This window comes from Polyodon spathula, chromosome 31 (genome assembly GCF_017654505.1).
Source record: "Polyodon spathula isolate WHYD16114869_AA chromosome 31, ASM1765450v1, whole genome shotgun sequence".
NCBI classification, from domain to species: domain Eukaryota; kingdom Metazoa; phylum Chordata; class Actinopteri; order Acipenseriformes; family Polyodontidae; genus Polyodon; species Polyodon spathula.
Genome location: NC_054564.1, coordinates 5,635,121 through 5,658,441, shown reverse-complemented (window position 1 = coordinate 5,658,441; position 23,321 = coordinate 5,635,121). Strand labels below are relative to the sequence as shown.

At 38.1% G+C, this 23,321-nt stretch overlaps 2 protein-coding genes across 2 annotated transcripts; both read right to left on the bottom strand.

The window, feature by feature from the left end:
• Positions 1-235: 235 nt before the first annotated feature.
• On the bottom strand, positions 236-11,623 carry LOC121303211. The gene is made up of 11 exons (XM_041233766.1): positions 11,412-11,623; positions 11,240-11,325; positions 10,472-10,619; positions 8,298-8,392; positions 7,826-7,991; positions 7,388-7,514; positions 6,980-7,089; positions 6,771-6,877; positions 5,962-6,085; positions 5,138-5,300; positions 236-1,812 (listed from the first exon to the last, which is right to left on the bottom strand). Exons 1-11 carry the CDS (start codon positions 11,464-11,466, stop codon positions 498-500), a joined length of 2,496 nt encoding a protein of 831 aa, XP_041089700.1. The 5' UTR covers positions 11,467-11,623; the 3' UTR covers positions 236-497.
• A 1,061-nt stretch (positions 11,624-12,684) lies between these two features.
• LOC121303040 (V-type proton ATPase subunit B) lies at positions 12,685-21,065 on the bottom strand (the record flags this gene model as incomplete). The annotated part of the gene is made up of 11 exons (XM_041233436.1): positions 12,685-14,682; positions 15,477-15,606; positions 16,601-16,705; positions 16,832-16,914; positions 17,090-17,240; positions 19,182-19,305; positions 19,617-19,714; positions 19,872-19,973; positions 20,087-20,139; positions 20,574-20,627; positions 20,981-21,065. Coding segments are annotated over 11 exons (1,122 nt in total), but the record flags the coding sequence as incomplete, so codon positions are not given.
• Positions 21,066-23,321: the final 2,256 nt, after the last annotated feature.

Here is a 23,321-nt window from a genome sequence, read left to right as displayed (position 1 = left end):
TGTGGTAGAGCCACTTGACATAAAATGTGGTAACAAGTGGGATCCTAACACCAGACAAATTTTAATCTACAGTGGCAGGATAATTGGGCTTGTCCAACCCAAAAGTGTGAAAGTCAGTCAAATAGGCCAAGCCTTTAAAAAAATTCCATCAACCTCTTTAACATAGAGGAAGTAATTTCAAATTTTGTATGAAAAAAAACCAAACTTTTATTCAAAACATTTAACAACAGTCATCTACTAAAAGTGCACAAATAAACCAAAAGTTTTCAATGCAATGAAAAGTTGTACAGCGTGTATATGCAATATATTAAATCTGTGTCAAGAATTAAAAAAAAAAGGAGATCTAAAAATCTTGTCCATGCCCAGATCATACAAGTTGTTACACATGTTGAAACAGGAGGAGAAAAAAAAAAGGCAGGCTGACTGGTCTTGGATTAAAATGCATCTTGGGAAATACTAAACAAAACAGTTAAGCTGTAAAAACATAAAGTTGGAGATTAGCAAAAGAAGATCTGTGAATCAGTTGGACTGCATTTAGGCACATCCTGGTCAACCGAGAATGAAATCGTGTTATCCATCATGTCCTTATCTTGGCTTTCAAGACTGATCAAGTTCTGATTATTCACTTGTAGAGTGACACTTTGAAGCTGGTTAGAATATATAGGTGGACTTAAATCTCCTTTTCCTAGAACTAATAATGTAAGGTTAACAGCTTGCCTTCTACAATGGAATTCAACAGGTGATTCATGGTTCTCAGTTTTGCTTTCTTCTGAAGAGTCTTGTTCCAGATCCTTTACATCCGTACTGCCAGCTGAGCGAAGACCTTGAGCATGGGGTCCCGGGCTTAGGAGTGCTGGTTGAGACTGGGAGCCAAAACTATCTAGGACAAACTCGTCCATCGATGATTCAGTAGTGCTGTCTCCGTGAACCAGGACATCTGCATCAACAACTGGTTCCATCTTATCTTGATTCGAAGCTGGATTTTGGTCACCCTCGTTATCTTTTAGGCTTTGGTCATTTTGTATCTTTGATTGCCCCAGCTTCATATTAGAAGAGGTTTCAGTCAGGTGAAATTCTTGATAACTCTCAAGTGGGTCGTCCCCTTGTTGATCCATCTCTACTTGGTTCAGAGGCCCTTCGCTTGCAAGGACCGCTCCTTGTTCTGCTGTCATTTTGCAAAAGCAATCAATCTTAAAAGAAGGTTCATTCTCTAGGTCCACCTCATTGGCTTTCTCAAGTTCCTGGTCAGCTTGTTGTGGATTCAACTCAACTTGGTTTGAATTTGGATTTTGAAACCCATCTTTTTCGTAGTCAACCGTTGGGCTTTGATCATCTGCAAGTACCACCACTTGCTCAACTACTAATTTGGAACCGGTTTTGATTACAGGTTCAGTCTCCAACTCCTTAGATGTGTCACAGTTATGGTCCTCTTGATGCCAATCTCTACTTGGAGAATCCAAAACCTCATCAGGTAGATCCTCAATGGTTTTGGGGGTTCCCTTCTTATCCAGATGGACATCCTCTTGGGCCATACCATCTCCTTGAAGTTCCATGGAGTCTTGATTCCTCAAAGTTGTCATCAGATCAGTGAGGATGGCCCCAAGGATCTCATCATCTGTGTGAACCTCTGGACCTTTCTCTTCTGTTGGAAGCATTTCTTCAGGCAGTCCCTGAATGATTCTGGCTGTGTACTTAGCAGGGGAGCCATCATCACCAAAATCCAATGGAAATGTGACTGGGATAATGGTGCTGGCACTGCCCTCATCCCCAGCACTATCTCTTCTAGCATCATCACAATCCTCTGCAGATTTACTAAAAAGAAACCATGTAAATAATTAGATGTCATTCTAGACTGAATCATCTACCGTGTGTCCCATTATATTTGGGCCAGTTATCCATTTATCAAATCACACAACCAAAGTTAAATCTGGATGATACTGTTGGAGAATACCGATAATTAAAAAAGGTAGTTATCGTGTTCACCATATAGTGTAGCAGAAAGACAGATCCGCAAGTGACTCTAATTAGGCACAATGAACCGACGCCCACATTTTGAACATTTTAATAGTTTATAGCTCAGGTCTCAAACTGTATTGTGGCTATGCAAGGCTAAACATTTAACTACATGTGAAACACTTCTTTCCCAGCTTGGTTTTCAGGTTAGCATTGGGCTTGTAACGGTAATCAATTATTTATCGACTGGCACCCCACGATAACTCGATATTTTAATGAAATTTAAAAAAAAAAAAAGTGTCTTGTATATATTAGCTTACTGTCAAGAACGTAATCTGTGTTGTTGCTTCTAAAAGTTACTGAGAATATGCATCTGTGAAATACAGGATGATGATGCAGAGATCAAGAGTAACCTGCTTTGTTTATGTATTTTATACATATTTTGTTTTAAATCAGTCCCAACTGTAGCAGTCTGTCGAGTGAAACTAACATTTAGCATTACTACGTTGTCACGTGCCGATGCCACGGTTTCAGAATTATTATTTTTTTACCTTTTCGTTTTGAATCAACACACAATCCACAACCTTTTTCATTTGACTTCAGAGTCTAAATGCCACTGGATCATAGCTCGACGTACGTGATCCAATGAAACTTTGCAGGTTGTACAAAATAGTTTGCCACCAGTAGAAAGCAAAATTATTTTACACGATCCGCTGCAGTAATTACTGTAGATTTTATGATCACATTCATGCTGAAAACGTAGCTGCAGTTTACTTCACTGCGTTTGCTGTTTAAAAAGGTGCAGAAAACAAAAAAAAAAAAAAAAATCGCTCCTAAATTGGGTCAATGAGTTTGGCAATAGCCATCCAGGTGACAGAGATAAACTAATATAACATACTGTTTTTTGGTTTTTATTATTAGTACACAGATGTATTTAATGTTTAAAGTCAAACGGTATGTTTGTTTATATTATTGATTGATGGTATTCTGGTGAGCTTGTAACGTCCTTTAAATACATAACCTTTTAATACATTGACTGTTATTACAGAAATGGAAGTCCATCACTGTGTCTATCGTAGTTTTTTTTTTTTTCTCTGACTAATTATACAGAAGATCAGATTACTTGGCTTTACACAGTTCTAGTATAGCTCGCTTCCCCACAGGGTAAACGGAAATCCACAAGTTTTACAAACGTCTGCGATTTAGTCCTATTATAAATGACTTTATTTAAACAGATCTTGCAAGAGTCTCGTAAAGATCACGAAAGCATAAATGCCAGTGCAGCAAAGGATAGCGTAGAGGACGCTAGTGAATCCGAATCACTCCCTCCAGCAGGGTGTGTGTAGGGAGATGCTAGATAGTCCAAACACAAATAGAGATCAATCAATCTTTATTTTATATAGCGCCTTTCATAGTGGCCCACCATCACAAAGCGCTTTACAAGATGGAGCAGCAAGAAAATCCATAATACTTTAAATAAAGATTGCCTTACAAAAGCGTGGGTAAGAGTATGGTAGTAACAGAGTAAAATTGTGTAAAAAGTACTTTCATAAAAACAAGATACCATGCAGTCTTTACTAGTACTTGCTAGGATGAATGTGTGTTCAACAAACAAACATATGTTAAATAAGTATAGTTTAATTAAGAATATGTTTTTTGCAAACACTTGCTGGCTCCCTGCGTAGCCATGCTGTTTCTGTTCCACTTCCCTTCCCCTGCGCACATCACATAGCAACAGTAGGAGTTCCATAGCAGCCACTGAAGCAGGCTTCCTGATTACCAAAACGCAGATTTAAAACTTAAAAATGAGACTGCTTTCCGGCAACTTTAGTAAAACAGAACATTGAAGTTTGTTTTGTGGTATGTAAAAAGTTATTTTTGTATTAGTTGTACAAACCGCTAGAACCCACCCCGGATCCCCATACCCACCAATCAGTGAGGAGAGCCCAGAGTGGTTATTGGCTGCTGTTAAGTGTCAATCAATAAATCCTGTCCAGTTTTCGTTTTGAAAATTGAAACAAGCTTATTAAAAAAATAAATAAATCAGGAACCTGGCCCAATAAACATAATTGGATTTAAGTGCAGGGCAAAAGTACACTTCATGGTGAAGAATGAATTTCACAGTCCGTGTCAGAGCCATGAAATAGATATGGCTTAAATAATGAACTGATAAGTGTAAGCGAATCCACGTGGGTGAAACGCATCTCTGAGCTCTCCAGTATGAAACACATTTTTGGTTGCGACGTGGTGTGTAGATTGAATAGGCCTACATATGTATGAAAGAGATATTCTACATATCTTGGTTGCGATGTGGGCAGTAAGTCAATTAATAATAAACCCACATACATGTAGGAAAGAGATATTATACATACTCAAGTGTGGAAACGCAATATAAAATTATCAGCCAGAGTTGTCACTGTCAAAAGTTCCGTTGCAGGAAAGGGGAGGCTACCTCCAATGAACTGTTTGGAAACCTGATTATATAGTTTTGTATCACCAAAGATAATGCAAATCTAACATGTAAAGTCATGTAAAGTTTTGATTAAAATGGCAGCAAAAACAAATACATCTCTGCAGCCGTGGCTCACTGGACAGGACTGCTGCTTTCGCCAGCAGAAGCTGAGCCACAATTCAAACTGTAACCATCAGTAAATTAAAAAAAAAAAAAAAAAGAGAAGAGAATTGATAGGCCATAATGTTAATGTAGTTTTCAAACCTCTTCCCCCTTTGAACAGGAGTTTATTTTTTTTTAATTTATTTACTGTTATGCTTACACCCAAAACAAGGCAACGGCAGGAATATGACAATTGGAGAGCGCTATATTTAAATGCCAGTATACTTATCAAACGTGTCTTAAAGCATCAGGATGTGTTCGTTTTTTATACAATGCTCTATAAAGAGGACATTGTTCCTTTAAACTGTTACTGTGAAGATTTTTTTTTTTTTTAAGCATGTAACTCTATAGTCGTCGTTAGAATTTGCACAATAAAATCGATGTCAATGTCAGGGTTCGATTTACATCGCCAATTAGCACGTCTGCTTTTGCAACACTATTGCATCGCACCTGGTGAACCTTTACATTTACAAGGTAGTTTTCCTCAACCACCAAAACACAGTCGTAGTGACGTTCTGCACAAAGACTATTAACATTTGCAAAGTGTGGCACGAGGTCCGGAAGCTGTACCTGACTGGGCTCCCCTCTGCCTGGTCCTCCCCAGATCTCCTGCAGAGGAAGCTGAGATTTCCTTTGCCAGGGCTTCTCTTTATAGCTGTAATCGCCACAGACTCCACTGGCTTGTGACTTGAGCATCCTATTGAATCCACATCCAAAGAGTCCAGCGAGCCATCTGAAACCAGAGAGTTTTAAAACTGTTGCTAAAACACACTTCTTCAGTCCTCTTTACGGTCTGCATTCTCCCTTCTAAACTTTACTAAGCCAGCACGACCTTCTGTAGCCAACGCCATTCACACATCTGCAAGGTTACTGTAATAGATACAGCATGTGTAGATTCCTCTTAAATGGGGACAATAAGAGGCCCTTTAGACTTGGGGCAGGGTCCACATCACCCAGTGTATTACATGAATTGAAACTCATTCTAACATTGAAAAACTCTTTCTAGGGTTTATTTTCTCTCGTTACCATTACATGATTTTCTACCTTCTAAGAAATTCAAATTGTATTCACTCTGAAATCTAAGAAAATATATTCTTAAAGTCAATTCAATGTAACTATATTGCTTGATTAGGACTTTCATGCGATATCGCCCAATTATAATGCTGGAAAAGCCCACGTAATATACTGAAGTGATCTCTGGAGCTTGTCCCAATTGGCGATAAGCGGAGGGTGACATTACTATAGCAGGAGAAATATTACAGCCAAGCCCGCTTACTTTAGAGATTGGGTGGAGGTTTCATTGGTTCAATTCAATAATTTAGACCGAGGGTGGAGAGCTGAAACCGTACAGCCAAACTCGTCAACACGTTAAAGTAAATCCGAATCCACCTAACCTGAAATATAATTGTCTGTACTCTGCTTTCTCCTCCTCAGGATCCCTTCCAGTTCAGGCTCCACACCTTCTCCAGCGAGATTCAAACTCCTCCCTGAGCCCAGCTGCTCGTCTTTGGAGTGCTCCTTCACAAAAGAACAGTTGCTGAATTAGAACGGACACCGAGGCAAAAGGCCTTCTACTCATTTGTGAACTACCTTCACAAAGAAAATAAATCTTTAAAACACAAAACCATCGACTGCAAAGTGACATTCGCACAATTGTCAGAAATTAGAAATGTCTATAAAACCATTGCACTTATATAGCAGTTTAAGACCAGGTCCTCTCAAACACAGAACACGTTTCAGCAGAGTAAATGTTTAAAAAAACAAAACAATGGTTTAAAAAGCATTGTAGTTGCTAGCGAGACATTTCAAATCAATTCACAACCTTAACGAGATGTACAGAGATATGCTTTTTCAAAGAGATGCTTGTAAACGAGATTTAAAAAACAAACAGGGAGAGACTGTCCTCTCAACCCAGGTATGCATTTGAAACCATGGAAGACACAGCAAGCTGGCATCCTGTGAGCGCAGTGTACAGCCAGGGGTGAAACATAATGGAGATACAAAAACTTCGAGTAAGCAGCTTCAAATGACACATTTGCCTTGTTTACATTTCTCTTACAGAGGTATGGGGTTTGCAATCTGGCTCTTGTTAATCCAAAACTCACTTATCTCTCCTAGCACTTAACTGTAGGATTCTCCAGACAAGCAACTTCAATGCCATGTTTAAAATTCACTATAGAGAAATGATAACTTTGTATCCTACCTTATGAAAGGAAGGCACATGCTTCAATGAAACTCCATGCTTTATCATGTTCAGCATCTCGGTCATGCCGGGAGCTTGTTGAGGGGAGGCCGAGCTGGAGGATTCACCTGCAGGAAAGAGTTCCCAGGTTAGGTTTTCAGCACTTCACAAAACCAGCCAGCAACCCACACTTACCCAAGACTTGGGCACCAATGGAGTGTGGAACATACCAATGTGACTCCCTGATGAAACACTTCTCAACTCCACTGGCTCTTCGAAATACTCCATGGAGTCCTTTGCTTTAGTCTCTTTTCTCTTCTGAATTAGTAAAAATAAAGACCTATAAAAGAAGTAGTAAATGTCTGTTTGTAGCACACCTCCTTCACCATGGCGGTAGCCAGTGGCACTCTTTAAATTAGCACCACATTCACAACTTAAGTTACACAGCAGGATATTTTAGCATCAACACTAAGCATTGTAGCTGTACCTGATGCAACCAGTGTCATTAACACCTCTGCAAGGTTGCAGCAATACATGCTAATCAGCATTACTTACTGGCATTAGGAGACTTAACTCATTTCAACATTGAAAAGCCACCTGTCATTGAATTTATTCCATTTGTAGGGACACATGCTTACCTGAGGGGGTTGAGAGGCTGTGAAGGGGGAGGAGGAGGAGGTGGGGTTGGGGGCCGAGGAGAGGGGGAGTGAGATGGAGGGGGGTGGGGGTTCTCTGCACTCTGCAGCCTCTTCTGTAGAACAGCAACTGGAAAGACAAGTGGATAGGAATAACTTAATTACACTAGATGATGCATATCACGCACAAGGTAACAGTCTAGATTAGCGGGAAACTGGTCTCCCGGCTAGCTTCACAGACCCAGGCTAGCACTAATCATGGACTACTCAATGTTAATTTGGCTAACCCAAGATTAGATCTGTGAAACTAGCTGTCCCAGTACAATCAACAAGTAGTCTAGAGATAGCAGATATGACAAGAGTTTAGGATTTTGAGAACCTGGATTTTAATAAAGATGAAGCACAGATTCTAGATGAAAAAGGTTTTGAAAGGAGGCTTACTTTCGTGTTTGAGATCTCGGACGCTCTCATTGGCCTGCCTCACTCTCATCTTCAGTATCTCCTTCTCCCTCTCCACAGTCTCAAACTGCTGCTTCACCGACTCACTCACAGACTCACTCAGAGACACCTCTCCCATCCCCGCTATTGAGGAGCTGTTCCCAGTCTCCTACACATGGAGAAAGAAATAATGTCAACAGGGCTGAAAAAAAAACACATTAATTTTTTATGCATGTTGAGTTTGTGATGACTATGTTAAGTCATACACATTACTGCCCTTCAGGCTCAAACTGCACAAAATAGAGACTATCCTTCTTTAAGAGGCTTCATTTCAAAACATTTAGTGCCATTTTCTGCGAAGCAAATGTTAAACTACTGAGGTTTTAGTAAAATGCCATAGATGTTTCTTTATGCAATGAAGAAAATACACATGCACACTTCAATTGGTTTGGCTGCATGTCCCCACAGCACTTACCCTCAAAGAAGAATTGAGTAGATCTTGGAGTCCACCCACATGCATGGCGAGTTCTTTATTTCTTGCTTCAGCAAAACTCAACTGCTCCTGTAAACCTAATCAACACATACCAAATTAAATCCAAGCTGTGTCAAGTCCACATGCTGCTCTCTCATTCAAAGTTTACAGTATGGATTAAGCTGACCCTTGCTGGCAAGTCAAGGTAAAAGACAAAAAGTTTAGGTTTGGACCCCTCTGTCGTTTACTGTTACATTGCACACTATTTCAAAGAACTGGTGAAAAAGGCAACCATTTATAATTAATGTTTAATTTAATACTGGCAGGTCATCTTGAATGTACTTTTATTATCCTAATTCTAATTATTGGCAGATACAGGAAAACTAAACTGAATGAAAGGCAATAGCAGGTGGCAACTCAGGGATGGAAATAAGGAACAACTCCCATTGTATTTTCACCCACTCCAAGTTTTAATACAAGCTTGATCAGCCAGTGTACAGGTAACAAGCTCAGGTGTGTTATTCAAACTCATTGCAAAACTAGGAGTGGATCAAAGTGCTACGCAATGGGAGCCTTATTTCCATCCCTGCTACTTTTGGGAAATCAAGATCTGCTTTGATGAAGTGGAAAAATAACTGGCATTAGATTAAAATCCTGCAGGTAAGTATGTTGAAGGCAGTGAATTATATATTTATGCACTACTGTCATTGATCTTACTTTGGACTTTTTAAATTGTGTATTCCACTCTAAGTTTCGAGAAAGGGTCCAGCTCCGGGTTCTAAGAGCTTTTAAGGAAATCCAAGCCCGCTCTGCGTTTCAAACCCTATCCTGGTTGAACAGGTTTTTAATTGCTGGTCATGCCAGTGTAGTGTTATTTTCAGGTATGCGGATAAAAAGTGGTACGCAGCACACTGCGCTTGCTCACATATGCCTAAACAACTTGCACTAAGAAAACACATGCCCACTCAAATCTGGGGCATTATGCTGTTTTCTGTCTCTAATTTATCGTTTTTTCACCATTAAGAAAATAGTACACAAATATTTATCATATTCAATACAATGGATCTTGTACATTGTTTTACTTCTGCAACTTTGCGGTGGACTTCTCATTTTGTCTTGTTAGTCATGAATTGTTTTTTTCTTTAGAGAAATTGATTCTTTCCTATTTAAGTTTGCAAAAAACACATAATGAAACTTAACATTTGCTTTGTGTTTTTACTACAAACCTTATGGCTCTCTAGCTTCTTATGGAGGAGGACGCTAAATTAGCCGACTTAAACTATTGTCAGTATAGAAATAAATGTAGCTACTGTACTGTGCAAAGATAATGTAACTATTTAAAATTTCCAACTGTTTTTGTGGTACATTTTTTACTACTGGTAATGTAATTAATAACTTATTTTATTTATAAATATTTATTTATTTATTATTGTCCATTATTGCTTAAAGACCCCGAGAATAAATGTGCATTATGTCATTGCAGTCACTCAGGTGAAACAATGTCTTGTAATTTGCCCAAACAATATTTTTCAGCAAAACTTTCAGGAAGTATTGTAACATCCATCAGGTCATAGAATAACACGTTTTTATCCACGTATCTCTAAGCAGAATACATAAATATTTTACATAAAAAAGACAGTGTTTAAAAAAGAAAGTGAAAAGTTTGTATGGTTTCTACAGTACTTTATAATGTTCCATTGTGTTATGAGAAGACACAATTTCCAAGCCACTGCTGTAAAAAAAAAAACACACAAACTGATTTTCAGTAGAATTTTATAAGAGTCAAATACAGCCAAAAAAAAAAAAATGCCTGGTCCTGGGGGAGCATCACACTGGAAAATGCTTGGTCCTGAAAGGGTTAAATAAGTATGTACCACGTATGCACACTGCAAAACACGCATTAAAGTAAACAATGTACCTCCTTTTCACATTAGCAAAACACCCATCAGATTGCACATGTACCAAAATCTGACAAAGTACCACTTGCTGACACTACACAGATCACATTTTGGTACGTGTACCACTTTCTGACGATGTACTACTTTATAACACTACACCGTTTCAAGAAAAAAAAAAAACCCTCATAGTAAAGTGGCTGTTTATTACTAAACTCAAACCCGTGCATGGGGTTTTGTATAAACATGTTGCCCCATAAACAAGAGAATAATTAAAAATACCTGCAATTCGACTTTGGTACACAGATTCAACATCGGTACTCTGTGATACAGACTGTGTTTCCTTCTGTTCAAAGATGTTGATTCCTTCGGGAGACAGGTAGCCAGCGTTTACGTGTGCCCCCGTTACTTGACTAACAACAGCCTCGCTCTAAAAAAAGAAATACAATACACTAATATATATATATATATATATATATATATATATATATATATATATATATATATATATATATATAATATAAACCAACAGTATAGAAAACGTGTGTTTAAATTCCTTGCTCAATTGTGCTTATATTGGGATGACCACAGACACCGTAAAGCAAGGGTTAAAAATAAATAAATCTTATTTTCATTACGTTTCGGGCAAAATCCCTTCAGCTGTTTGAAAAGAAAAAGTAAACACAATGCAGTAAACTTATTATTCACTGCACTGTTTACTTCTCTTTTTAAAAACAGCGGAATAGCTTTTGCCCGAAACATCCTGAAAATAAGTTTGTTTTTTTTTTGTTTTTTTTATTTTTTTAAGTTTTCTGTATATAAAAAAAAAAAAAAAAAAAAAAAAAAAAAACTTTTCTTTCACATGCCTTCAATTTTGTACACTGCCGTTTATATAAGGTTTATGTGTCTAACAACAGCCTTAATCAGTTGCTAACGTTTGTTCCATAACTTGTGTGTTTAATTATTAAACAGTTTGGGTTACACTGATATTTATTAAAATGGCACACAACTTAGGAGACAAACGCCACGAACAAAACTCCAGGGTCCTACCTTGCCCTTATCGTCCATTGAAAGTGTTCGTTTGTTTTTGTCCTGTTCGGACCAAGTCTGAACACCTGTTGTCTCTTCCGATACATCTGTAAAGCAAAACGTGCAGAAATACTGTAAGCAGAGCCTTGAAAAAACATCAGAAAAAAACTACAGAAAGCAAAAAAATCGAAACCTTTGTCTTTGTGGTGTTGACAGCAAAACACTGAAGTCCAAATGTTGCCCGACATGTTGAGACAAACGACCTCAACTCACCGTGACGTGCGCAGAGAGTAAATGATATATTTAAAAGTTACCCCAATCAAACTGGGCCATCAATCGCTCAATTAACAGTTGTTTCTCAGCTCGAGTTAAGTTCAACTGGTTTTGGTTTGCAAAGCATGTATGCAAAGCGCACAATGAACAGTTTCCGTGTGTGTCGTGTGAAAGGTGAGGATAAGATCTTTTTTTTTTTTTTCGATAGTGTTTTGTTACATTTTACACAGAAGTGAAAATATATATATATATGCAAATCAACAATACAAATGTTATCTGTAGTGGTGTGGTGAAAAGTAATGTTTATTGGGTCTTAGTTAAAACGACCGGATGTGTTTGAGACCTAAAACCCAGGTCAAACACATTTTAATGTCAATTATCCAAATAAAATTGATCTTTTTTTTCGTAAGACATTTGTTAAATGGTTATGCATGCCTATATTAGAGCATGCTGGTAAAAGTGAAGGATGTCCGTGGACATGAGGCATCAGTCAACATTGAGTTTTCAAAATACAGAAGCTCTTGTAAACTGGTTTTGGGGAGGGGGGGGATTGTAGAAATCGCACAAAGGCCATGAATTTTATAGACGTTAAAGGTTTGCTGACATAAGGGGGTTTAACAGTAAAATACGGGAGATGACCGGGAACAAAGGTCCAAAATACGGGAGACGTTGACAAGTCTGATGAAGTGATGTGTGACCCTGTGAAATGTCTCCATTCTTAATGCAGGAATGTTGTTATCTCGATGGGGGAGGTTTCCCGTTTCAACGCTACTCACAATAGAACCAGTGTAGTGCGCATTCCATCCAGATTGAATGTCCGTCAGGTGATGGTGATGTCATTGTGAGACTACCAAGAATAGTGGCTACCCGAGCATAGTTAAATATGACTAATCCAAATACCTAATAATTACACCCCAGGCTCTTAGAAATAATAATACAGCGCTGTATTCCCATTGTACTGGTGTGTATGTTCTGTCATAGAACATTCATAAAAGAAATGCATAACAAAAATATCTTAATATTTAAAGAAGCATTTTGTTTTCCTTGCTCTGTGGTAAATACACATGAGCAGTGTATTTAATAAAACGCATGTACTCGCTTTCTGACAGTCTGGAGGTTTGTCAAACCTGAAAATGTGATTTTAACAACAGGGAATGAGGCCACAAAAAAAAAAAAAAAAAAAACTGCCAGCATTTAACATTATATTCACATTTATTCAATCACTTATATATGGACATGGATGACACTTGTCTAAAAACAGACTGTGCTTCATGCATTACACCAACAAAACTGTACATTATATATATATATATATATATATATATATATATATATATATATATATATATATATATATATATATATTTTTTTTCTGGCATGAAATGGAATGCTTGGTTACTGAATGGAACAGAAGCTACAGCATCTGCAGGAAGTACACAACATCCATAGACCGACATATAGCAACTTTGCAATAAATACACAGCACATTTATAAGAAAAAAAAAAAAAAAAAAGCCAAATCTGCATTGACATGTGATACAGGAATATTGTTATCTGGGTGTAAGATTCAGGCAACGCAGTGAACTGTAAACAAATACAATAAAAATATTTAATTTTTTTTTTTTTTTTACATTAACAGAGTTTAAAATATCACTTCCTTCAAAAGAATACCAACTTTAATCGTTACCTTTGGCTGTATCTGCATATATATTTAAACTATAAAAGAATATACACTTTAAAAATGTAACTTTTTTTCTTTTCCCTTCGCAACATCTCTAGCATATGGGGAACACCGTCAGTTTTCCATTTTTCCGACAATGTACACTTTATTTAATGTATTTGCATTAGAACAGCTATGAACTGAGCATGTAACATTTTAGTGTGGATAAAATAAAATTGTTAATCTATATTAAACATTCAATATGCCTGTCCTGAGTAATGCCTCAATCCACATCGCTCCATGAACGTTATTTCTTGCATAGAAAGCATTTACATTTTACATTTTCACGACAGACTGGAATCAAGCCGCTTACTGTGGATGTGTTAGCCACAACAAGGCGCTGAATATAGGTACCATCACGTCGTTAATTAGGAATGAACTATATTGTACACTTGTGGGCAAATCGCAGGTAAATCGTTCCCTCCATAGTAAATGTATTGCATGGGCAATTTCCCCACAGTGGAAAGCCAGGCCCTCTAAGTGTTAACACCCCAGTGACACAATACTGAATGAATGAGCTGAGGACTCAGTTTACAGCAGCTCACAGTTAATTAAGCTTGTACTATACACCAAGATGCCTCAACAGTGCCTCCCTAAGGTCATTTGTTCTATTGCATCACTGTATGTCCCGTAGATGTAGCACTCTACACTAGTACAGCCACAGGGTGTGTCGCCATGTAGGGATTAAATGCCAGCCTGTCATTTTTAACTATAAGGAAATCAGCTTTAGTTGCTACATCCGAGATTTTGCTGTAGATTTTTTGTAACACTACATGGCCAAAATTATTATTATTTTTTTTAAATGCATAAAAACGAACAGGCAACAAAATCCTTTAACTTCAGATTTTAAAAAAATTGAAATACCCAGTTTAAATATGTTAAGACAAATAGGGTGGTAAGAGTCACCCTAGATTGAATACATCCATACTTGAATGTGTTAGTGGACAGAACTGCTCAGTTTTTGAGTAAAATGAATTCCAGTGGATAAAAAAAATCATAGAGCATGACATTAATAGGTTTACTGATTCATTCAGAGGTGTCTGTGTTAATTCTGAGTTAGTGGTTTAAAAAATCCATTGATTTTCCTTGTCTCTCTATTTTTGCACGTGAGTGTTTGGGTACCGAGGTCACTTTGGTAAACCAATCCATGTTTTAACAGTCTCCACGTAGCATTTATAGGTATTTTAAACTCTGTTAGGTAAACTTCAGCTGAAAACACTATTCACAATATGTTCATTTTGCTTCACAAGGAATTAACAAGATACAACAACAAGGGTGAAAAAGAAAGCTCTTTTGATAAGATAGCATGGAGGAACAGAGAGCTCGAGGCTCAAGCTAATGCTTGGAGTCTCGGGGGTAGAATTCGGCCAGGGTGCTTTGTGGGATTCGTTTCAGCATCTCCTTGGGGAAGATACGCATAAGCTGCCAACCGATGTCCAGGGTTTCATATACTGTGCGGTTCTCGTAGGGACCTAAACAGAAAAAGGTATTGAAAAAACAGTGAAACAAATAGACATACTGTGTTGGTTTACCGGTCTCTGGTTTTGAGTTTATTACACTAAGGGGTTGATTTGATCAACCTATAGCCTGATACTACCCACCTGGATTTCTTAGAGCACTTTGCAGCACCAGGGAATAACACTGGGCTGCATCAACCACCTATCTCTGGTTATCCCCATTTTACACTTAACAAGTGGCTAATGCAATCCAGGTGGATTCCCTTTTATTGTAAAATTATCTAAAACAAACAAAAAAAAAAGCCAGCTGTTGTATCAGGGTATAGGTTAATCAAATCAACCCTTTAGTACAATAAATTAAAAGCTGCCGATCTGAAAACACATCTAATTGACATTCATTTGAGGGGATGAAACTTAATTAGTTATCTTGGTGTAGTCTGTAATGTTGCTTTGTGCTGAAATAGTTCAATTAAAGGCATGCAAATAAATACAATCGTCAACTGGGAATCTCACACCAGTGTTGAAGGTGAGACTAGTAATCAAATTAGTCTGTCTCTCTCTCTCATGGCTATGTACCTTAATGAACTTAAACTTAAACCCTTTCTAGTCTAAACCATAATGTGCTCTTAAAATCTATAGAAATGTATGCAGTTTACCACTCCCTAAATGTCCTAGGATGTAAATTGCGAGGGCATTCTAAATCTGGCAGATGTTTGCATTAAAGGTAAACCGTGGCTGGCAATGATGGGATGTTTGGCAGCAGAGCTCAGTTTTCTTCTGTTGCTTATCTCAAAACTCAGCAGCCTTACCTTGAGCAATGAAGTTCTTTTCAAACTTATGCAGGAACTCCAGATAAAGCAAGTCCTCTGGAGTCAGAGCCTCCTCACCCACCACTGCTTTCATTGCCTGGACATCTTTACCAATGGCGTAACAAGCATACTGCGGGCAGAAACTGAGGTTATGATCAGCATATATATTAAATGATGCCTTCAATGTATCATCAAAGCTAACACATATTAAAACACAGGTCTGCTACTTACATCCCACCATGACATTACAAAATGTACTTTGGATGCAGATTCCACAATATTGGTTTCTTTTTAATCACTTGATCATTCATCCTTGACCATGACATGTTTGAGTGACTATGACTGAAGCATATGCACTTAATCACCTAATTAGTGAGACAGTTGATTGGACACTGGATATGGAGTGATTTCAGCTGTTTAATTGCAAGCTTGAATGAAAGGAATAAAGAAAATGACAGAAAAAGAAACAATATGCCATGTCTGTCAAGTGAGCAGCACCTTCGTGCAATCGGCATGTTGGAGGCTGGACTAGGGCAGGGTACTGTGGCTCACCGTCTTGGGTGCTCACAGCCAGCAATTTCAAACCTGGCGAGACGGTATAACCAGACACACTCTGTCAATGACAGGCCATGAACTGGGAGACCAAGAGTCACAACACCTGCCCAAGATCGACAGATCATTTTGCAGCACCTTTGTGATGTCAACTGTTAATCAGCACAATAAAAAGTCACTGCACCTGCTCTAAAACAGTGTTTGTTATTTTTCGATCACATGTAGTGAATTTTACCCAAATAGAAGCAATGTTTCTTTTGATGCTCAAATATGTGATAAGTTTCTTTTGACGCTCAGTATAATTTGTACCATTTCTAAACATAACATTATATTTGCCCTGTCTGCATGTATTCTTCATATTTTAAAATAGAGAATTTAAAAGCAGCTTGTAACTTCTAGATCAATCCCAAAGCAGTTATCCAATCGTTTTTATACGTAAAGAAATAACTTCTACAATATAAAAGGGTAATACCAGTTTCAGTAAATTAAACATTAGTATCTCCCTAATAACTCCGTTGACACTCAGTGCATTTAATTCAGTTTGTTCTCCTGTTCCTAAGAAAACTACCAACCAGCTGATTGGACACATCGGCATGATCTTTCCTGGTCATTCCCTCCCCAATGGCAGACTTCATCAAGCGAGACAGAGAGGGCAACACGTTGATCGGGGGGTAGATCTGTTAAAGGGAAAGCGACATCTTGATATGGTTTACAACAATGCAAATAAACAGAAAAACAAAACACAGACTCGTGCAGGCACAGATTTCTACAATTCAGCATTGTTGCTGAAATGTTATACCCACCTGTCTGTTGTGCAGTTGCCTGTCTACATAAATCTGACCTTCAGTGATGTACCCAGTCAGATCAGGGATGGGGTGAGTAATATCTGGCAAAAAAAGATGACTTGGCATGATCATGTCACATAAAGAAACCCCCACAGCCCTACATTACAACTGCACTGGATCAATCAACTGTTATTCAAGATAATGTCTTTTCACTCTTATTTTTCCCAAACTGGTGATTTCAGCAGCTCTGCCTGCAGTATTCACCCACACACTCACCATCGTTGGGCATGGTTAGAATAGGAATCTGTGTAATAGACCCATTCCTGCCCTCAACTCGGCCAGCTCTCTCGTAAATGGTGGCCAAATCAGTGTACATGTAACCAGGGAAGCCCCGGCGTCCTGGCACCTCTTCTCTGGCAGCAGAAACCTAGGAGAGAAAATGAAGTGGTTCAACTAGCTACCTGGATTATATACACATTCTAACTAGCAACTAGAGTAATGTTTGGTACAGGTTTTTTGGTTCAAATACCTTCAAATCAGGTGTACACATTCACGACTTTAAATGTTCAACTATAAAGTGACATTCTTGGACCCAGGTGGTAATGTAGCCCATTCTCACATTTTATTTGACAAATTAAATCAAACGCCAGTGTGGACACAGTCCACCTCATACACTTGGAGCTAGTGGTGTAATCGGCACCCGAATTTCGTATTCGATTATCGTATAGGCATTTATCAAAGATAATCGATGCACTGACATTTTATTTTTCAAAATAATGAACAAACATTCTTTGTTTTTTGTTTTTTTAAACAGAAGACCAGTAACTAAAAACACTGTTGTGCCCAATAGTGAAACAAAAAGTCACAATTTGCATTCAAATTAGAACACTTATTAAAAAAGAAAGAAATAGAAAGGACTTGAGTTTAACAACTGAAAAGAATATGCGTGTGTCTGCATCAGATGTTCCCTTAACATTGTAATAATAATAATAAAAAGTACTATCGTTCATTACTGTTAACATTTTATGTCCAAAAGTAAAGCAAAACATTTGAATTAATCTCACAAATCTTGACTAATTTAACTATCGTACTAAATTCAGGTTATTTTTACAGAATATTGCCATATAACCCAAACACAACTTGCTTTGAAACAAAAGCTAAATCTGTAGATTTAATAATAATAATAAATTCAATCAAGAAAACATGAATACAATATGCCTACTTCTTGATTTGGTTTGTCCAACGCAAATGTAGAGACCTAAAGTTGTATCCTAGCAATGTGCTGATCTACCGTACTAACCCTAAAAGAAGTGCACTCACACAGACTCAAGGTTTTAATGCAAACCGGCAAAAGTAGACTTCAAACTGGGTTCTAATTTGATGCATCGATTCACCAATATGTAATCGAAGCTCAGGAAATTTAAGGCCAGATGATCAATAATTGATGCATCAATTCATCAATTAATTGTTGCAGCCCTACTTAGAGCCCTCAGTAACTCACTGAAAGACTATTCTTAGATTAAATAATAAAATAATGTTAGTGTCTTTTACTGAAAAACATTTAAATTATCATGAGCACACTATGGCCATAAGTTTATTATCACCTAGAATTTTAGGATTGAGACATCATTTTAACATTAAAAAAAAAAATTGAACATGCATCCATTATCATTAAACGCTTAATCCTGTACAGCGTCGTGGTGAGCTGGAGCCTAACCCAGCAGACACAGGGTGCAAGGCAGGACTACACCCTGGATGGGACACCAATCCATCGCAGGGCACCACACACATACAAACACTCACACAGAGGGCAATTTAGAATGACCAATCAACCTGAACAGCACGTTTTGGGATTGTGGGAGGAAACCGGAGTACCCAGAGAAAACCCACCACCGGGGATAACATGCAAACTCCACACAGACAGACCCCTAGGCCAGAATCAAACCCAGGAACCTGGTGCTGTGAGGCAGCAGTGCTGCAAAAAAAAAAACTCAGCATCTGAACATAATTTAGATCTTTTATTAAACATCATGTAATCAAAGAAACTACAAAATGATATTGCAGAAGTCTACCGGAAGTCATAATAGTAGTACAGTATTTCATGTTAACACAACATTATTCAGCAGGTTTCATTCGACTTTATGAAGCAAAATTAGTTCATTCTATAGGGTGAATCAAAACTTTTGGCCACAGCTGTAGTATGCTGGATTAGTTTATTGGTGTGCAGTTTCTGGCATGGACAGGTCTGCTGGTTGTGGCGTTCAATTCCCATGCATCCTCTTACATTTGAAAGTACTTTTTCAGTATTCCTCTGGGTTACTGCAGTAGTTCTGAATAGTCTGTATTAGAAAAGTATGAAACAAAATACCTCTCTCAAAGCTTCTGCATACGAGCTCATGTCAGTCAGAATAACCAGAACATGCTTCTCACACTGATACGCCAGATACTCTGCTGTGGTGAGAGCCAGGCGAGGAGTGATGATGCGCTCAATTCTGCAAAGGGATCAAAACTGCATTAAACTGGTATTAAAACAAATTAGCTTGGATTGATGCAGTGCAATCAAACTTTCAGACAAAGGGCAACCACTGTATTGGCGAAAGTCATTCACATGTGAACAAGGAAACGATGTGACTGTTTTGTAACAAAAAGCTCACTGAAATATATTTAAAATACAATTCTGTGTTATCTTTGTAAACGCACTCCTGGATACAATGAAACTGTGTAAAACAAGTATTGAACTGAAATAGTAAATATGTTAAGAAAAACATCACTTTTCTGATAAAAAATAAAAATCTAAACTTACGTTGGATCATTAGCCAAGTTCAGGAAAAGACATACATTGTCCATTGAACCATTTTCTTCAAAGTCGGACTTGAAGAATCTTGCAGTTTCCATATTTACCTAAAGCAATGCAACAGTTTCAGATGAAGGTATATGTTATAAACAATAGTGCTTTCAAGTAAACATGCTGGGCTTTTTACCACAAAAGTGAAAACAAAATTCTCAAGCAAAATACAATATAAATAAGCACAAGAGATAACAGAAAAAAAATACTTACACCCATAGCAGCAAACACAATGGCAAAGTTGTCTTCACTGTAATCCATCACATCTTTGGACTTCTTAACCAGACCAGCTTGGCGACAGATCTGTGCAGCAATCTGTTCAAACAGAAATTCATTACGGATTTATTCATTCAGCCTCAGCCAATGCTACTGCTCAACTCAACTCTTAAAACTTCATCCCATACGATTAAGGGTTTTCCTACACAAACCTCATTGTGTGGCAATCCGGCTGCAGAAAAGATGGGAATAGACCAAAAAAATACTTACAACCCATAGCAGCAAAACAACAAATGGGGGCAAAAAAGTTGTCCCTTCCCACTTAACAAAAAATCATCACATCTTTTTGGGACCTTTCCTTAACCAGACCAAAGCTTTGGGCGAACAAAACGATTCCTGTGTTGGGGCCCACAGCAATCCTGTTTCCAAAAACAGAAATATCAATTCCGGAAATTTTAATAAATTCATTCAAGCCCTTCCAGCCCAAAATGCCTAAAATGCCTCAAACTCCACTCTTTTAAACTTTCATCCCATACCGAATTTTTATAAGGGGTTTTTCCTACACAAACCTCAAAATTGGGTGGTGGCCAAATCCGGCCCGGCTTTGCCAGAAAAAGAAGTGGGGAATCCCTTCTTGGGTCCTCCCTGGCAATAAAATACTGGTTTGTCAATCCCCCATCCAAAGATTTGGGCGAATACCTGTCTGGATCATCTCTTCTGGGTAGATACGGCACTGGGGGTTAATGGGCTGGCCTAGGGCAGAAAAATGGAAATATATATGAACACATTTTTCTTCAAGGACCAGGGCTATCCTTTGGTGAGTTACTGCAAACAGTTATTCTTCATTGTCCCTAGAGGGCTAATCAGCTTTTGCTTAGAAGTAAACCTTTTCTACATACATTTTACAGTACACAAATGACTATCATAACACAACTCACTTTTATAATGTACAAAAGACTCACTATCGCTGAATTGCCTGAGCCGGTATTTAAAACCAATAAAACAAAGGACTGAGTTGATCTGTTACTGTGTGGTTGTTCCATGACCCCCATGAAACTTTTCTGTGCTCCCAATTTCAGAAGTCCTGCTTTAAACTGATTCCATACCCATAATGTCCAAATAATCTTCAGCCAGAACTGTTGGGCCCCTGTCAATAGGTTTTCCTGAACCATTGAACACGCGACCTGTCAAGCAAAGTATATAGTATTAATATTAACATTCATAATAACAATACAATACAGTGTAGTATGTTTATAAGAATCACATCTGTCCTGGGTGTTTTGATTCTTATAAGTGGATGATTCTTAAAAGCTGATCGATATAATTACTGTGGTGCGGAATCAAACTTAGTATGAGAAAGGGTTTGTTCCCTGGCTGCAGTGTAATGGGTTGACCACTAGATGTCACGAGTTCCCGCATGTATGCACACCCATGAAAAATCCACAGCTGGTTTCCTTGACGAATTATGGATAATAGTCAATTGGTTAACTGCTTGTTAAAGTTAACAACACCTCGATAGAAATGGCTTAGGCGATAGCTTTGTGATGGGGGTATAGAGGCGTAAGGAAGCAGAAGTAACAAAAAGAAACCAAAACTCGAGTAAGAGATCGAGTGTTTGTTCCACACGAAGTACTGCTAGCTAGTGCTCCAGCTGAGAGCTCGGTTAACTGCCGTGTTGACTGTGTGACAATGCGGGCAACAATCCTGACACCATCAGTGCACTAGAGAAGCCATTTTGACAGGATGTTCACAATGAAAAGATATGACATGTATGTTATTTAAACAGTTGTAGCAACACGTGGGGACGTGTAACACTATATTTTTCGGAACCCCGCTACTTACTCTTTAACTGTGTGCCGTTAGTCCTCAAAAAGAAGAACAATGGAAATGGACAACGGTATATAAATGACATTAATAGCAGATCAACATTTCTATGTACGAAAACATTTCTATGTACCAAAAAAAAGCATGATGACTTATGACCGCAGCGTTCGCAGGTAGCGGACATTTTAGGTTGAACAAAAAACTTTTTGGCATCGATACCGGAGGTCCCTTCAAAAACCTGGCAATGTATGTTAAAAAAAAAAAAAATAATTCAACAAATTATTAAATCGGCAAAAACAAAATTAACAAAGCTTCTCAGTTACATAGAGTACATAGCCCCTCTCGGGGACTCGCAGATAACAGCTCTTAAATTACCTTGAACATTATCCATTGGCTTTGTTGTTAATGAATTAGTACATCCTGTATTGCTTAATAAAACAGGGAGGTCTACTTAAGCAATATGGAGCTGAATTACTGAAGGAGTCGATTTGATCAGCCTACACCATCGAGGATAAGCTAACCCTTGGTTTTATTAAGAGTATTTTACAGCACTGGAGAAACCCCCTGTATTTCATCATATCTTGTTTTTAGGGCTAACCCCAGGATAGGTGGTCAATGCAATCCAGGGTGATTCCAGTTGTGGTTTACCGGGGTCCAGGATGAATTCACCCCCCTAGTGGAAGCACTAACTGCGGTACTATGAAAAGCAGTAGATCACAATGTCATACAAATGCAGCAGGCTGAAACAAATGCTAATGTATAGTTTCATTAAAACTGGACAAATGTTTTTCATTTTTCAGCCTTCAATAGCTCAGGTGCCGGTACCATAAAATATCAGGTTTCCAAAATGACTTCTTGTAACAAATGTCCATTATTGTGACCCACATGGTCATGGCATACAACATTCTTCACCTCAAGATGGCATTGTCCACAATTTGAATCTGTGCTAGCTATTGAGTCACATACATTAAAGGTTATGTCATACCTGCACCACAGCTTTTGAGCCACTGACTTCCAAAACCTGTCCACTTCTTTTGTTGCCATCTGGAAGGGTCAGGTGAACAATCTCTGCATACTTTGGAAACTAGCAAAAGATAGAAAGAAATCTCACTGAATTAACCTAAAGCAGTGGAGGCAATCAAAACAAGTATTTCATCGTTCTTATTGTGACTTTGTCAGTGAAGAGTCGAATAAGGAATTGTGTGAGCTCTGTTCCTGTTCTTTACCAATGCTAATTGCAACCAACTGTGCACGTACGTGATAAGTTCTATTTTTCTGACATCACGAAAAATGCAGTTCATTGTGACTGGCACTTCCTGGGTCTCCTATTACCCTTTAAAAGACGCATTACAGTAAACGTGGAGGGCACAAAGGAATAATATACCTATTGCTAAGACACTGAAAACGTGTCAGTGATTTGGTTACTGTGAAGGATCTATATTACACATCCATTTAAACCTACTATCTATGGGCATAAGGTTTATATTGGTCATTCTATTAACTGTTCAATGTGCCATTTCTTCATTGGCTGATGTTGCGACATAGAAAAATAAACGTATCCAAAAAGGAACCAACTCAGATAATGTTGCTGTGTGGTGCAGATAGTAGTCAGGGTGCGACTGT